The sequence below is a fragment of the Mastomys coucha genome, unplaced genomic scaffold, assembly GCF_008632895.1.
Source record: "Mastomys coucha isolate ucsf_1 unplaced genomic scaffold, UCSF_Mcou_1 pScaffold16, whole genome shotgun sequence".
Taxonomy (NCBI): domain Eukaryota; kingdom Metazoa; phylum Chordata; class Mammalia; order Rodentia; family Muridae; genus Mastomys; species Mastomys coucha.
The window spans coordinates 8,944,109-8,961,604 of record NW_022196898.1 but is presented as its reverse complement, the minus strand read 5'-3'; the positions used below and the strand labels follow the sequence as shown (position 1 = coordinate 8,961,604).

Below are 17,496 nucleotides of genomic sequence, written 5' to 3'. Positions count from 1 at the left end.
AACAATAAAAACAAAACAAAACAAAAAACCCCACAGGTGGCATTATAATTTTAAATTTTAGATTAACTAGAAGAGAAATAACAACATTTAAGTTTAGAGTTGTGTGAAGAATTTTTAAGTTTTTATTCCATAGGCCTTTATATTTATAGTTTATATATTTCTTGGTATGTCTTTGTTTAAGTGGCTGATGTTTATACTGTGACTTCATTAATACAAAGACACAAAATTCAGTGTCTTCTTTCGATCTGTTGTAGTTACTTAGTATTTCAGGTTTCTATTTTATTTTACTTCAGTGGGAACATAGGCTTTTTGGAGAGAAGTATGGGACAGTTCTCTACTTGCACATGCTCCATTCAATGTGAAAGAGTGAGGGAGTGGTGCTACAATGGACAAGCCAGTATTTGGGGCTGGAGAACTGACTCGCAGTTAAGAGCTACTTGTTGCCTTTGCAGAAAACCAGAGTTCAATTCCCAGCACCCAACTGTGTGTGGCTCACAACCAATGTAACTCCAGCTGCAGGGAATGCAGTGCTCTCTTTTGGCCTTCTTGGGCAAAAGGTAGGCACATAGTATACAGATATCAATGTAGACAAAACACTCACGTGCATAAAATAAATAACCAGAAAGACATTTTTAAGTAAAGTCACTATTAGGCTATAGTTAATTAGCTTATCAAAATAAGAGGTGAACAGGTACATGTTGGCTTTAATTCTCATTTCTGCAGCTGTTACTGGACTCAGCACATCGACTTGCTGTGGTACTTAAATGCTCAGAGAGCCACTACAACAAACCACATCACTCACGGATTCTACTCCTAAGTCTGTCAAAGTCAGGCTTGCTTAAGGATGGCATTAAGCTTCTCAATGAAGAGGAATTTTATCATAAACATTATGGTATTTGAGTTTATTCACTTGATTAAGAATTTTTAAGTGGGGCTCAAGAGATGGCTCAGCAGTTAAGAGCACTGACTGCTCTTCCAAAGGTCCTGAGTTAAAATCCCAGCAACCACATGGTGGCTCATAACCATCCGTAACAAGATCTAATGCTCTCTTCTGGAGTGTCTGAAGATAGCTACAGTGTGCTTACATATAATGGATGGATAAATCTTTAAAAAAAAAATAAAAAAGAATTTTTGACTGTATTACCTTTATGACATTGAAACATTTTTTTTTTTTAACATCACCGTTTTTACCACAGGAAGTGTTAAGGAGTACTCACGTAATTGCACAACTGCACTTTCTCCATTTGTCGCAATGTAGTGCAGTGTTTGTTCTCCATAGTAGGAAGCTCCTGTCTTGTCAACCTCTGTACTGGCTATTACCAGCACAGCAGTAGCTATAACAGAAAAACAGTATTTAATGAGATTAAAAATAGAAGTTAAAAATCATCTATATTCCTTTATTTATACATATATGAATGCTGAAATTAATATTTAATAATAAAAGTGAAAATTATTCATCATACCTTTTTTATTCCACAGCATTGTAACCTTATCAGCTTTAAAGAAACTTTTATTCGCCAGTGCCGCCTGAGGTCCAGCAAAGTTGGGATACTGATACAATCTAACAAATGAAGGTGCGCCTTTACTTCCTGGGACATAAACTGCCACCTAAGATGCACATGTATAAGTCAGTACTTAATTCTTAGAAGCAGATAACTCAGAGGGATATTTTTAGACATACTTTTGAAAAAGAGAAAAAACATATGTGCTATATAAATAAATAAAAGCAAGAATTACCTTATAAGGTTGAGTTCCAGGTGATAAATTAAAGTCATTAACTTTTTGCAAATGTAATTTATTTGCAATTGTATCTAAAACGAGAGAAAACGGATTAGAGATGGACAATAAATTAACAAAACTCATCAAACTCCGAATTCATTATAAATGGCTAGTATAACTACAAACTGTTTATTGTAGTTTCATATGATGAGGCAGAGCAATCCAGTAGAAAAGCCAGACAGGATTAGGCTTGAATTCCATTCACTCATTTAGTAGGTATGCAAATATGGACAAGTAATAAGATGATACTAATTATTATATCATCTATTTCCCAGGGATTGACTTTAAGAACATAATGCCAAGCACAAGGTCCAATGAATATCAATCTCTATATTAAAGAAGTCACAGAGCCCATTAGATGGGAAAGATGGGCCTCAGCCTGCTAATGTAAACTGTGCTTATCATATAGAAACTCTATATGATAAATAATAATAAGATAGCTAATACTGATTACTCTATCCTAAGCAACAAGCATCCATGTTAACAAGCAACAGTGTTACCCCAGTTAATGGGATAAAGAGCTATTCTCTTTATTCAGTTTCAGATGTCAGGAAGTATTCAAATGTAGCACAAGAAACTATCAAACTTGAGATTTTCCTTTCTGTAGCAAACTAAGAAAGTGGTCATTAGTTTTTGTCACCTTGATACAAACTAGAGTCACTTGGAAAGACCTCTTGAGGAATTGCCTCCATCAAATTAAGATTGTAGGTAAATCCATGGAGACCTTCCTTGATTACTGCCTGATGTGGGAGGACCCAATCCACTATGGTGGTGTCACTCCAGGCACATAATGTTAGGTTCTATAAAAACACAAGCTGAGCTCTGGGGAGCAAGACCGTAAGTAGAATTCTTCAGTCCCTGTGCCCTGGGTTCCTGGTTCCTGCTCTGGTTTCATAATGGACTGGTAAATTGTAAGATAAAATAAACTCTTTCCTTCTCTAAAGTGGTCACAGGTACAGGAAGCAAACTAGGACCCACCAAGGAAACAAATAAGCAAGCTAAGGCAAAAGCCAAGGGGGTGGGAGTATCAAAAGCAGGAAAATGTAGTGCATACTATGGTGTCTATAGTGACTAAATGCTGCACAAAAGGAGCCTACATGTCTTCTTTGGTACATACAAGCAAAATTACCAATTCTTATTTTAGTATAATAAAATAACAAGTGTTCAGTCACTATTAGATGCTCTACAGATAAATGAACAGAATTATCTTTTCTTTATTCTCACTAATTGTATTACTGGTATTACTGTTGGTATTTTTTTTTTTCCAGAATACAGTGTGAATAATGTGGAACACAATAAATACTTATGTGATTGCAATATTCCCAAACCACTATCTTTGATCTACCAAAGAAAAAGGACCCTTGACATGGGTAAAAGGTAATATAGGTAAGTTTAAGTTAAATTTTGTATTTTTTTTAAAGGGGCCGGAGAGATGTTTAGTAGTTAAGAGCATGCTCTTACAAAGGATCTAGGTTTACTTGCCAGCACCCTATGGTGGCATTCAACCATTAGTAATTTTAGGTCCAGAGGATCGAGATACCCTCTTCTGACTTTCACAGGCACCAGGCACGTGTATACATACATGTAGGCAAGTAACCATACACATAAAATGAAATAAGTTTAAAAGTGTTTTTAAATCTTGCAACTTTTAAATGGAAGTAATCAGCATGAACCTAAATATTACAGCCTCCCAAAAGAAAGAAAGGAAGGAAGAAAGAAAAAAGTCTAGATACCATGATTACTATAGTACAGTGAAGCCTTGGAGTCAAGACTATAGTCTGCAGATATTGTTTTCCATGAAAAGGACTCAGCTGGCTTGGAATGTTAGCTGATTCTAGACAAGTACCAGGAAATATGTGAGATAATCCTAAAATACCTTATACAACAAAAAACTACATTCAATTAGCAATTTATATAAGACTGATAAGATTTTAAATTATATGATAAGAAATAAAAGCAAACTTCAAACTACAGGAAAATACAAAAGAAAAATGAGTGTTTGAAATAATCTACTGCTGGCTAAGTGTAGGGGTATAAATCTTTAAACCTAGTACTTAAGAGGCTGAAACAGGCAGATCTCTGAGTTCAAGACCAGTCTGGTAAACAATGCCAGGTCCAAATAGGCAGGACTATGGAGAAAAATGCTGTCTCAAAAAACAAACAAACCAACAAATAAATACCCCACCCCTCAAAAAAAGAAACAATTTACTATAAGGGGTGAAAAAGAGGGAACTTAGAGATAAAAGAAATTTGAGAGACATCAAATTGCAATATATGACAGTTTTGGATCTTGACTTTTAAAACTTAACAGAACATTTGCAGTATCAGAAGTCTGAATAATAATCATATTATTTATGACATTTATATAGCTAAGTTTTAAAAACTAAGGGCCTACCCTAACTTTCAGTGATACATATTAAAATATTTGTTTGGTTTTAGCTTAGTAGAGAAATGATAACTGAATAGATGTTAGAAATTAAGACTAGCCATGGTTGAAAATTATTGTGGTTGACAATTTTTCTTTTTTTTTTTAAAGATTTATTTATTTATTATATGTAAGTACACTGTAGCTGTCTTCAGACACCCCAGAAAGAGGGAATCTCATTACAGATGGTTGTGTGCCACCATGTAGCTGCTGGGATTTGAACTCAGGACCTTTGGAAGGGCAGTCAGTGCTTGTAACTGCTGAGCCATCTTTCCAGCTCGTGATTATTGAAACAGAAATTCTATACAACAAAACACTTTACGGCAGGTGTGCTAGTTAACACATGCCTTTAATATTAGCATTTGGGAAGTAGAGGTAGGGAGACTTCCAGGCTAGCCTGCTCTAGACATCTAGTTCCAGGATAGCCAGGGCTACAGATTAGTTGTCCCGGAATTCACGATGTAGACTGAGCTAGCCTCCTTCTCACAGATCCATGCCTCTCCTTCCCAAATGTTGTGATTAAAGGCATGGGCTACCTAAACTTGCATTTGATCCTAGAATTTGGGAGGTAGAGATAGAAGGATCTCTTTGAACTTTAAGTCAGGCAGAGCTGTGTAGTTTCACACTGTCTCAAAAATTAATCAGTTAAATAATTAAAAATAAACATAAATTTTAAAATTGTATTTCAGAATTTCAACAGCAAGAAGAAAAGAGTTATTCTAATATTTTAATAGCTATTGCCTATTACCTAATAATATAGGTATTATAAAAAGAAAATCTTTATGCTCTAGAATATCAGTGGCATTCAGATTTACAAAGATTTGTGCAAATGAATATAGATAACAATTATAAATACATCAATTATCTTTAGGATGATCCTATGATGTCACTGAGAAAAGGAAAACTATATTCTTAGCACTAACGACAAAACAAACAAAAAACGTTTAAAGCTGTATTTTAAAGTAAATAATAAAATTATTTAGTAAGTTCTTTCATACTAAAATTGTTGTTCTCAAAGAAGTGCACTTCGTTGTTAACATTCCGGGCACAAATAATTTCATCATCTGACCAGGAAGGACACCTATGTCAAAAGAAAAAATAAAAATGGAAAAAATAGGATCATGTTAAAGCTTATGATGCTGTTTAAGATCAAATATTTACATGATGTCTACTACCAACGTACTAATTAATAGTCTTACTCAATTGTTGTATCTTAAAAAAAATACTGTTCCTTTTTAGAGACTAAAAGGGACAATATTTTTACTATAGTATGTTTCTATACACTTAAAAACCCTTAAAGTCCTATATTTTGGTCTAACTTATCTTCCAAGACAATACCAGAGAAGCAAATATATCTGATAACATCAGCAATATACATCACTTTACAGGCTGTAGAGAGCTCAGAGGTTAAGAGCACTTGTTCTTGCAGAAAACCAGGATTCCGAGGAGCTGAAGTCTTTTGTTGACCTCCAAGGTTAGTAGGCATACAAAAATGTAAATTCATACATAGAGACAAAACATTCATAAAATTGCACTTTACAGCATTTATTTACCAATTTTGCATTTTTTTCTGTATGAAAGACTTCAAACATGTTCCAGTTTTCACGTCATAAAGTTGTAGGTTAGGTGTCCCGGCAGTGCCATCTTTAGAAGCTGCAATAAAAATATTTTATAGTGATTGTCTTCTAAAATTTGTAAGATTTGATTCTCATAAAAATCTTGAATAGGATTAAGAATATTAAATAAAAGAACTGCCTTCAATCAACTTTCTTTGCTGTCTTTGTTATGGAGTTAGTTGCTCATTGCTAAAACCATGACAACATGACATGTCTGAGTGAAAGCTCCACATCTCTGAAATGATTAGTTATGATAAGTTTTAAGAAGGCTTGAGGGATTTATTTATTAATGCTGATATATATTACTGTAACAGGGATAAAGTCAAGAAGGTTTGTACATATGGATCATAAAAATAAAGTTATTTATGATTCCCAATTATGCTTTAATTTACTTGGAAAAACAAAATTCATGAGAGTCCAAGCCTCTTGAAAGAATAAAACCCTGAGGTTTATAACTCAACAATGAACCATTATTATTTATTTATTCAAAAAGATTGTCACTGTTAAAGAATGGGTCCACCCCATCCTCTCTCTCTCTCTCTCTCTTTTTTTTAACAAGACAGGGTCATAATATATATATATATACTGGCCTCAGATTCCTATGTAGCAGAGAGTGACCTTGAACTTCTGATTCTCTGAGTGCTGGAATTACAGGCTTGTAACACCTCACCCAGTTTACACAGTGTTAGGGATCAAACCCAGGCCTTGTAAATGTAGGCAAGCACTCTACCAACTGAGGTACATCCAGTCTCTTTAATAAAATGCTCTTAAAACAGCCTCTATACAACTTTCCTGTATTATGTCATGTACAGCTAAAGCATGGTTATGTAAAAGTTCACATAGCATTACCATCAGATCGCTTTAAATATATCAAAATAGCACATTGTTTTCTACTCTTTTTGTTCTTGGAGACAAAGTCTCATTCTAGCTAAACTCATCTCCAATCCACAATCTTCCTCTGGAACCATAGATATTTAACACTACACACTCTGATAGTATATCTACTGTATTGTCTTTTTCTTATAGCGATTATTTTAAACATTGACTAATTCATTATTATTCCAGATCTTTAGAAATGTTTTCTAGTCAGCAGTTACTTATTTTCTAAATTTTCTTTCTTTGCAGTTTTTCTTCTCCTTTATCTCACAATTTACAATTTCTCTCCATATCCTGAGGTATGTTATTTACAGTTAATCAGGACCCAAAAGTATTAAAAATAAGATCCCAGATATAACTCATTAGTTTTAAACTGGATATCACCTTGAGCTATTCATTCTGTCTAACTGGAACACAGGTTTTTCTTATTAATGAATCATCTTTTGAAAAAAATTGTTGTTTGTGTGAGAGAAGGTCTCACTATATAGCTCTGGCTGTCTTGATTCTATGTAGGCCAGGCTGGCCTTGAGCTTAGGAGATCCATCTGCCTCATTAATCATATTTATATTCTGTATATCCATACTACATCCACATGTTTCTACCTACCTAACAGCCATCTTGGTTATTATACTTACTGCCGCAGCGCTCTCAAGTATCCTTTATTTTGCATAATGAGTAGAAAAATAGAAATAGTGATGGTAGCAATTTGGATAAAAAAGCTGTAAGGAGCTTCCTTAAAGTGAGAAGGTTAAAGTTCTTAATTATTTAATGTGAGCAAAGGCTGCAGGCTTACAGATGTTAAGACTGGCAAAGAGAATGATCATCTATCCATGAAATTATGAACAAAGTTTTGTGCTGATTTTTCTGTGATATCTCAAACAGTAAAAGTTACAGTCACAGTACATTAAGTACTTACTTAACTAAAATGAGAAAGGTTGGGGCGGGGGATGTAGCTCAGTTGTAGAGTGCTAGCCTAGCATGCATGAAGCCCTGGGTTTAGACTACAGAACCACGTGGATGGGACATGGTGGTATACACCTGAGAGCCAGCATCCAAGATGTGCAGAGAGGAAGATCAGAAGTTCAAGGCCATCCAAGGTGGCTTAAGGTACATGGTTCACTTGCAGTCTCAGTCATACACTAAGATTATATTCCCTCAGATGGTTGGGTGTGTGTATGTGTGAGTGGGGAGTGTCTGCTGGACCTTACCTTTTACAAAGTTATAAACCTAGTTTTTCTCCCTCCAAATGTAGTTGCTCTTGCTAGAATATTTTTATAAGGGGAAAATACTTACTAGTGTAAGGCTGCCACGTTGCCAGGACAGTGTTATTTGGCGAGAATTCAAGGCAAACTGCTTTTGGGAGGTCCAAGGAGTGCAGTAGTCCCTTGTCAGCGACATTGATTATATTTACTCTGGTTTCAAAAGAAAATACTTCAGCAAATTTACCATTTTAAAATTTGCCAGCATTAACCAAAACACTGATACCTCTTTTCAAATATAGAACATTCCCAATTGTTCACTTTTCATAACTACTTTTCAGGAAGTTTCAAAAAATACAAGGCAATACTTTTTTACTCCCAAAGTATTGAGAAATAGCACAGAATTAGCAGAAAGATCTACATGTGGTAGGACTTCCAATAGAGCCAGCACACGGCTAGGCTGCAGGGAAGCTGAGGGTCATCAAATCAAAGGGAGAATGGAGAAGCCTGCTTTTTAAATGTAAATTAGTAGTTGTATTTGTTGGGGAAATCTGTAAGCAAGTTTATTAAAATCTCAAAAGTGGTCTAACACACAGATAGGCCTGTTAAGAATGACGACAAAATGGCAGTAGTTACAGAATAAAAGTTGTTCCCCACTGCTCCACTTTGTATGCTTTCTACATAACACAGGCCAAGCACAGGTCAAACCACATCCTATAAATCTATTTGAATCTTTATAAGCATCATTATGTTGATTTTATAAACAAATTCGCTTAGACAAAAAAAAAAAAAATTTAAATGAATTGATCTGCTCAGCATTTTAGTGATAAATGCTACAGTCAAGCTCTGGAAATCAGTGTGTCCTAATTTACTTTCCTGCATTTAACTTCCAGGGTAGAACTACAGCGAGGTCAAGAGCAGTGGCTGTTCTTCCACAGGACCCTTTTTGGAGTGCCAGCACTCACATGATAAACTCCAGAACCAGGTCTGATGGCTCTTCTGGCCTCCAAGGGCAGTATACACATGGTACACAGATGCATGTGTGGGCAAAACACCCATAACCCATACATATGTAAATAAATATATAATTGAAAAGAAACTGAGCTGGGCAAAGTGGTACATGCCTTTAATTACAGGGGGCAGAGGCAGGGGGATATCTGTGAGTTCCAGGCCACTCTGATCTACATAGTGAGTCTGAGGATAGCCAGGGCTATGTAGAGAGACTCCGGTCTCAATAACAAAACAAAACAAAACAAAACAAAACACCCTTAACATCGTGGCTAAGATTATACTGTTTATATATAATGGAAATATTTTATAGTTAAGAGCCAATAACTTAAAAAGTGAATCAACTAATTTACCAGTCTTTAATGGTTAATTAATCATATTTGATCTTACTTTCAGAAGATTTTATAATATATTACCACTATAAAAAACTTTCGGGGCTGGTGAGATGGCTCAGTGGTTAAAGAGCACCAACTGCTCTTCTAGAGGTCATGAGTTCAAATCCCAGCAACCACATGGTGGCTCACAACCATCCAGAATAAGATCTGATGCCCTCTCCTGGTGTGTCTGAGGACAGCTACAGTGTACTTATATATAATAATAAATAAATCTTTAAAAAACAAAACAAAACTTTCAATTCATATTTCTAGACTAACGCATATAGCCTTTTCTCTTTTGAAAAGCCTAACAGTATAATCATAATGTAGTTGAAAACAACAAAAGAAAAATAAGCAAAAAATGGATGAACATTTTTTGATCTGTGAAATATTATAGTGACTTTGTGAAAAATTCAAAAGAGATGTTTTTTTGGTTTTTGGTGTTTTTTTTTTTGTTTGTTTGTTTGTTTGTTTGTTTTTGTGGTTTTTCGAGACAGTGTTTCTTTGTATAACTCTGGCTATCCTGGAACTCACTCTGTAGACTCTGGCCTCGAACTCAGAAATCCACCTGCCTCTGCCTCCCAAGTGCTAGGATTAGAGGTGTGTGCCACCACTGCCCCGCAAAAGAGCTGGTTTTAAGAAAAATATGACCATTTAAAGAAAGTATTTTCTTACAAAATCAATTTTGTAATCTGATACTTTATATAATATAAATTATACTAATCATTTGAATAATTTCTATGCTTCTATACACAATAAAACTAATACTAACTTTAGTCACCAATTTAACAGCAAAAATACAAAATATCTAAGTCTAAAGTTAGCAAGTGAAAAAATAATTATTTTCTAAATGATAGTAGTGAATTTAAGAAACCCTAACCAATAACTCAGAACACTATTTCAAATAACTTTTTGGTTTCCTCAGTAATAATTTTTCTCATAGTAATTTTTAATTCTAAGTCACTATATAACTCAATTTATGGCATATATATAAAAACATCTTGAAGATATTCAAAGTACTCTCACTACACATGACAATAAGAAATAGTCTTTAGCTGGGCAGTGGTGGCGCATGCCTTTAATCCCAGCACTTGGGAGGCAGAGGCAGGTGGATTTCTGAGTTCGAGGCCAGCCTGGTCTACAGAGTGAGTTCCAGGACAGCCAGGGCTACATAGAGAAACCCTGTCTCGAAAAACAAAAAGAAATAAATTTAAAAAAAAAAGAAAGAGTCTTTATCAATGATAATTAAACATATCCATTTCTAATCATGCCAGCTATAGTCATATTCATGGTGCACAGAAAATTTTCGACAAATGGACACTAACTTTTCTCCATTGCTCCAGGCAAACAATGTCCCATCCTTACTAAAAGTGTAGACTTTGCAATTTTTTCCAGATTCTCTGAAAAAAAAAAAAGAAAGAAAATGCATTAATAATACTCCTTAAAAATCTGATTAAAATGTCTACAATTCATTAATTCAATGCATAATTTACACAAATTTTAGAAAATATTCCAAAATGTTTTTGTCTATTTAAATATTTTACCTTTTAGAAATTTACTGTCAGTAACCATTGTAAAGTATGCTAGAAACTAGTTTCATGCAAGCAGAAAAACCTGCAGAAATAGATAATTTTTTACTGTGGTGGTTTGAATAAGAATGCCCCTATAGACTCATGGATTTGAACATTTAGTCAGCAGGAAGTGTCCCTACTTGAGAAGGACTAGGTGGTGTGGCTTTAATGGAGGAATTGTGTCACTGGAGGTGGGCTTTGAGGTTTTAAAAGCCCAAGACAGGTCCAGTGTCCCTCTCTTTCTGCTGCCTGTGGATCCAGATATAAATGGTCAGCTCCTCTCCAACCTCAAGTCTGCCTGCATGCCACCATGCTAAAAATGAACTAAACCTATGAAACTGTAAGCAAGCCCCCGTTAAATGCTTTCTTTTATGAGAGCTGTAGTGGTCATGGTACCTCTTCACAGTAATAGGACATTAGTCTCCAAAGAAGCCAAAACAATAAAACTGAATGCCCACAGTGCAAAAAACAAGCAAACAAACAGACTACCTGGTAACAAAACATGGTGGAAAGAATGCCTCAAGGACTAACGGCCCCAGCATCTGGAAAGTTAAAATCAATTCCCATCAATTTCTCTATGTGGAGACTTACTATATAAAAACAACACAGAGGCCTTAGGAAATCAGTGGCTTCTGTATATCATCTGTGGAAATACGACCCGTGTCAGCAGTTAGCAAAGAATGAAAACTCTAAGTACTCAACGATGTCGTGTTATTTAAAAGGCTGTATTGGTCAGTTCTTGGTATATTTGCTGTTACTTAGCATTTGAAATATTTGTTTGCCACAAAGTTCTCATTTAATGTCACTACACCAGTAGACTCATGTTTACTCACACACATTTATGTTTTTTTGGCTGTTGTTTTTTTTTGTTTTTTCGAGACAGGGTTTCTCTGTATAGCCCTGGCTGTCCTGGAACTCACTCTGTAGACCAGGCTGGCCTCGAACTCAGAGATCCACCTGCCTTTGCCTCCCAAGTGCTGGGATTAAAGGCGTGCACCACCACCGCCCAGCCAGTATAATTCCTAATGTTCAAATTGTCCTGTTTTAGGTTGCCATTAAACTCTTTCTAGTTGATTCCTGTGACTCTTTCACAAGATCCATATTTCTTTCATTACTGCTTTCTGCCTTTTACCTGGACAAAACTAGGAATTAAATGTTTTACTTAAGATCTATTTGTTTGTAGTGTATGTTGTATGTGGAAGTGTGTTCATTCAAGCAATATGTGAACTATTGCCACTGGAGGCCAGAGAGGGAGTTGGATCACCTGGAGTCACATTTATAAGAGGTTGTAACCATTCACCGTGGGTGCTAGGAACTGAACTTGGATCCTCTCAAAGAGCAAATGGCTTAACTACTGAGCCACCACTCTAGTCCCACAAATAATTTTGTAAGAAGAAATAATGAGCTCATATAGATATATGCAAGTCTCTTTACTCATTCTAAAAATAATTTTGATCCTAATAAAAGTAATGCAATTATTCTAATTGTTAATTTTGACTTTCAACTTGACTAGCTTGAAGCAAAACACAGTTGGAGGTGTGTATATGAGATCATGTCATGAAAGCTCTCATCTAATGAATGGCTTAATCCACTGATAGGTTCAAAATGTGAATGGCACATTGGAACGTGGCCAAACTGTGGAAGACGGGCTCCTGTTGGAGGATGGTCACTCCTGGGCATGTTCCTGTGGTTACATCTTACCCTGGTCCTTTCCTGTTGCTGCTCTGTTCTGTTTCCTGGCTTCTAGAACATGAAAAATCTCCTCTGTGACCTGCCACTATTATGTTCTGCACAAGTGTAAGGGACCAGTCAACCACTAATTGGAACCCAAATAAACTCCATTTCTTGTTTACTCAGATATTTTGGTAATAGCAACACAACGGTTATTACTTTATGTTTCAATAGCCTCAAGTGACAATAACTTTACTGAACAATAACACTGCTGAATGTATTCAGTAATTTTGTAGATCTTTGTAAGATTACAAAACCCCAACATAAGCTAAATTTACCTTTTTCATTTAGCCATTTTAATTATTCTATTCTTATCCAATTTTATCATTTAAGAAATTATATGGACTAACATCAAAACTATATGTCTACCAAAGTTCATTCACAGATGTCTCAAGTTGTATATTTTGTCACCTATTGTTGGTTATCGTTTTGTCTTAATTTTCCTTTGTTTCTTTCTGGAAAAATATACATATATTCAGATACGTAGCATACATATATATTTTACTCTCTTTCTTATGCCACTATCATCTTCTGGCAGCATAGTGACTACTAATAGTGACTTTGCAAGTTTTTCTCATTCTAGAAGATGAAACTTTTCCAAACTAAATACACGAACTCAATCATATTAAGCCGTTAATAAGTTCTTTCTTTCCTGCTCCTCCTCCGTTTTTTAAAAGATATGGTCTGTTGTATTTGTGCACGTGCACACGCAGCATATGCGGAAGCCAGAGAGTGGTTCATCCACAGGAGCTAGAATTATACGGAGTTGTGAGCCACTTGATGAGGATGCTGGGAACCTAACTGGGATCCTCTGGAAGAGCAGTGTATGCCCTTAACTACTGAGCCATCTCTCTCCAGACTATAAGTCATTGATTTTGAAATACAAAGATGCCAGGTGGTGGTGGCGCATGCCTTTAATCCCAGCACTTGGGAGGCAGAGGCAGGCAGATTTCTGAGTTTGAGGCCAGCCTGGTCTACAGAGTGAGTTCCAGGACAGCCAGGGCTATACAGAGAAAGCCTGTGTTGAAAAAAAAAAAAAACCAAAAATAAAATAAAAAAAAAAAAAGGAAAGAAATACAAAGATTATCTTTCTTGACAAAGAAATACATACTCTTCCTGCCTTGTTAAGAAAACATCCTGCTGGAGAGATGGCTCAGGGGTTAAGAGCAATGATTGCTTTTCCAGAGGTCCTGAGTTCAATTCCCAGCAACCATATGGTGGCTCACAACCGTCTGTAACGGGATTCAATTCTCCCTTCTGGTGTGTCCAATGACAGCTACAGTGTACTCATATAAAATAAATAAATAAATAAATCTTTAAAAAAAAAATTCCAAGAAACTAGCTTATCTATTGTTTTTCTTTCTTGGTTAATGGGCTGGAATCATGGCTTCACAGTTAAGAGCATTCACTGCTCTTCCAGAAAACCCAGCTTCAGTTTTTAGCACCCATTTAGCAGTTCACAACTGCCTGGAACTGCAGTTTTAGACAATACAACACCCTCCTCTGGTTTCCATGGGCACCACTCACCCATGTGTTGCTTAGACACATACATGAGGAAAACACCCATATACACACAATAAAAACTAAAGTATCTTAAGAAACACAGCATCAACAGCAATCTTCGGGTGTGCACTGTATCTGACATAGCCATACCTTGTTAGCACTGTGCTCTCTGTGAAGTGGGGCGGCCCATTTACCATGTACAGTCCTTCTGATCCTCTGACTAAAGAAACAACAGAGAAAAGGCTGGTTACTCTACTAATATCCAGCATTATTACTGAATGTTATCAAAAGTCAAAGGCTATCAAAAAGTACAGAGAATTCGTGAAACATTTTCTTATACTATAGAATGTTAACAATTCAAGCCTACTTTGCCTTTTCACATAAAAATCATTATAACTGGATAGAAATAAATATGCAACTTAAAAACAATATCACCATCAAAATAAAAGTACTATGTCACAGTAGAAAGGGTAGGAACTTAGCTGAATTCAGTTAAGCAAAGAGAACAGTAACAAGTTCAAGCAATCCCAGGGAAAGATAGGAAATTGGAAGGATCACAAAATGGAAAGAAAGTTATGTGGGTAAGAGAAGCTGGAAAAGAAAACAGGCTTCAGACCTAGAAGAATATGGAGGCCAAAGTAAAATAATGTTGGTCTTAAGTATCTTAAGAATAAGCCGGGCAATGGTGGCACATGCCTTTAATCCCAGGACTTGGGAGGCAGAGGCAGGTGGATTTCGAGGCCAGCCTGGTCTACAGAGTGAGTTCTAGGACAGCCAGGGCTACACAGAGAAACAAAACAAACAACAGCAACAGCAAAAAGTATCTTAAGAATAAAACCTCAAGAGTTTCATGCTGACTTCTAAATCAAGACTTGCATTTTGAAAAGATCAATCTGGTTTAATGGAGAAAATGATCTGGATATGGGGAAAGTCTGCACTGCTCTCACAGAAAAGCATACACATTGGTTCAGAGTAAAGCCACAGGGAGTAAGATGTAGAAAAATGTAACAGGATGTAGTGAAGAATTGCTACTTTAACAGCACTTTAAACAACCAAGAAACTGTAACCAAAGCCCATGGCTCCACTACATTTGCATTTCTGCTAGTTAAAGGCTTCCACCCTTTTCTTAGTTACTAGGAAAGCAAGAACAGTAGTAGCTGGCGTGGATGGGGCTTAGCTCCAATTCTAATCCTTTTATTTTTTTATTTTTCCAAGAACTGTTAGGAGAAAATTATTAGAAAAACACATACTCTGACTAAGAATTAACTAGCTCTGGCTGGCGAAATGGCGCAGCAGGTAAGAGTACTGACTGTTCTTCCAAAGGTCTGAGTTCAAATCCCAACAACAACATGGTGGCTCACAACAACCCGTAATGAGATCTGATGCCCTCTTCTGGTGCGCCTGAAGTCAGCTACAGAGCACTTATGTATAATAATAAATAAGCCTTTGGGCCAGAGCGAATGGAGCTGACTGGAGCAAGCAGAGGTCCTAAAATTCAATTCTGAACAACCACATGAAGGCTCACAACCATCTGTACAGCTACAGTGTACTCACATACATTCATACATACATACATACATACATAATTAACTAGCTCAATTTCAGGTATTAGGCAGGTCCAAAGAACATCAAGGTAGAATGAATATCTATGTTTTTATGGAGTTGCCAGGTTAACAACAGAAAACAAGTAAGCAAGCACATAAAGACTCAAGGTTGTTGTAAGCAAACAGGTGGAAGCCATTTTCTCATATGTCAACTACCAGCTGAGCTATTTTGGGAAGATAGTCCCTACCAGTACCTGACAATAGAATGCAGCCTATCAAGCTGCTTTGTACATTTCAAAACAGAGACTCTGTACACAATGGCTTACAGACTGTTTGAAGTGTGCCTTCACTATGTGTTAAGTGTTAGGGATTAAAAAGCTTTACCACTGTCTTCAGGATGATTTCTAGTTGGGTATGGTAGCACTCACCTATCATTCCAATACTTAGATGATTGACACAGGGACATAGAGTTTGAGGCCAGTTTGATCTACTGCTATAATTTAAGTCAAATGCTGAAAATATTTTAAAACTTTGGTTTTTTTTTTTTTTTTTTTTTTTTTTTTTTTTTTTTTTAGTCAAGGTCTCATGATATAGGTAGCCCCAGTTGGCCTAGAAATCTCTATGTAGTCCAGGCTGTCCTGGAACTCAGAGATCTCCCTCCTAAGAGCTACCATGCTCAGGGTAAGTAACATATATACATTATAAACACATTGTTGTTATCGCCATTGTTTTACCCGTTCACTTTGTGTGTGTGCTAAGCAATCTTATAATCCTTAAGGGGAGTATATCTCCCCTGGAGTTACCTCAATAGCCCTGAAGTTTTATTCTTTACAGCATTAAAATTCTGCTACCACACAGGCAAAACAGTAGCATTTCTCAGCACCAAATCAATTAAACTGCTGCAATGCATATAAGATATATTACGATTTAAAACAGGCCACATTGTCTTAATGCTATAATTAATTTAAAAAAAAATCAGTATCTCATTATGTAGCTTTGGCTGGCCTGGAAATTTCTTAAGTGGACCAGACTACCTTGAACTCACAGAAATCTGACTACCTTTGCCCTCTAGTGCTGGCATTAAAGGCTACTATACATAAGTTACATGTTTAACAAACACTAGAAGGATAAACCACAAATAAAATTTTCAAATTAGGGAGTTTTTTGAGATCATACCTTAGTTGTAAAGTAGAAATTTAGCCAGGGTAAGGTCACATTCACAAAGGGGTAGCAGAAGCTAACACACTAAGACCTTTTTCAGAATTTACATATGAATCTAGAATAGAACGGCAAACTGTCAGTACAGTCCTAATAAGGCTGCAATGGAAGTATAAAATGTGAATGTGATCAAACTGTCATTCTCACTGCTAACCAAGTACATGGCCTTTCTCTGATGGACAGAGCAGGGAAGCTTTTCCTCACCTCAAATACCTGGATTTTAGCAGCTTTCCCCAGCTCCAGTGACACTTTTAATTGGTAGCACAGATCCTCTATCTTGTTCATTTCTGGCAATATTATAGGAACTCAGGATGTTCTAGGCAACCAAAAGGGGTTTCTTACAATTGGTATTTAAGATCTATACTTCATACTAGGGCAGAGAGTAAACTCCAAAAGAACACTGATAAGAAAAAACAGCAACAAAAGAAAAAAAATAAGACCCATATCAACCACACTCTCTAAAGGAAAGAGCCTGAGATTTCTGCTGGGAATGTTGGCCAAACAAACAAACAAACAAAAAACCTCTTTTCTTTAGAGTCACTAAGCTGGTTGAATATCTCCCTGGGGATAAATCTTGTCTCCTTTAATAAAAGAAGAGCAAGAACCAGGAAATACAGAAAATAGTTTTTTGGGTTTTTTTTTTTTTTTTTTT

At 36.1% G+C, this 17,496-nt stretch overlaps 1 protein-coding gene across 1 annotated transcript in view; it reads right to left on the bottom strand.

Annotated features, from left to right (window-relative positions):
* Positions 1-17,496, bottom strand: part of Eif2a (eukaryotic translation initiation factor 2A) — a 29,143-nt gene that overhangs the window by 9,001 nt on the left and 2,646 nt on the right. Inside the window, exons 2-9 of the mRNA XM_031373902.1 lie at positions 14,233-14,302; positions 10,603-10,677; positions 7,990-8,108; positions 5,758-5,857; positions 5,203-5,285; positions 1,738-1,811; positions 1,464-1,608; positions 1,218-1,334 (exon numbers count right to left, since the gene is read on the bottom strand). Of these exons, the coding sequence (XP_031229762.1) occupies positions 1,218-1,334; positions 1,464-1,608; positions 1,738-1,811; positions 5,203-5,285; positions 5,758-5,857; positions 7,990-8,108; positions 10,603-10,677; positions 14,233-14,302 (783 nt within the window). The remainder of the gene's footprint in view (positions 1-1,217; positions 1,335-1,463; positions 1,609-1,737; positions 1,812-5,202; positions 5,286-5,757; positions 5,858-7,989; positions 8,109-10,602; positions 10,678-14,232; positions 14,303-17,496) is intronic.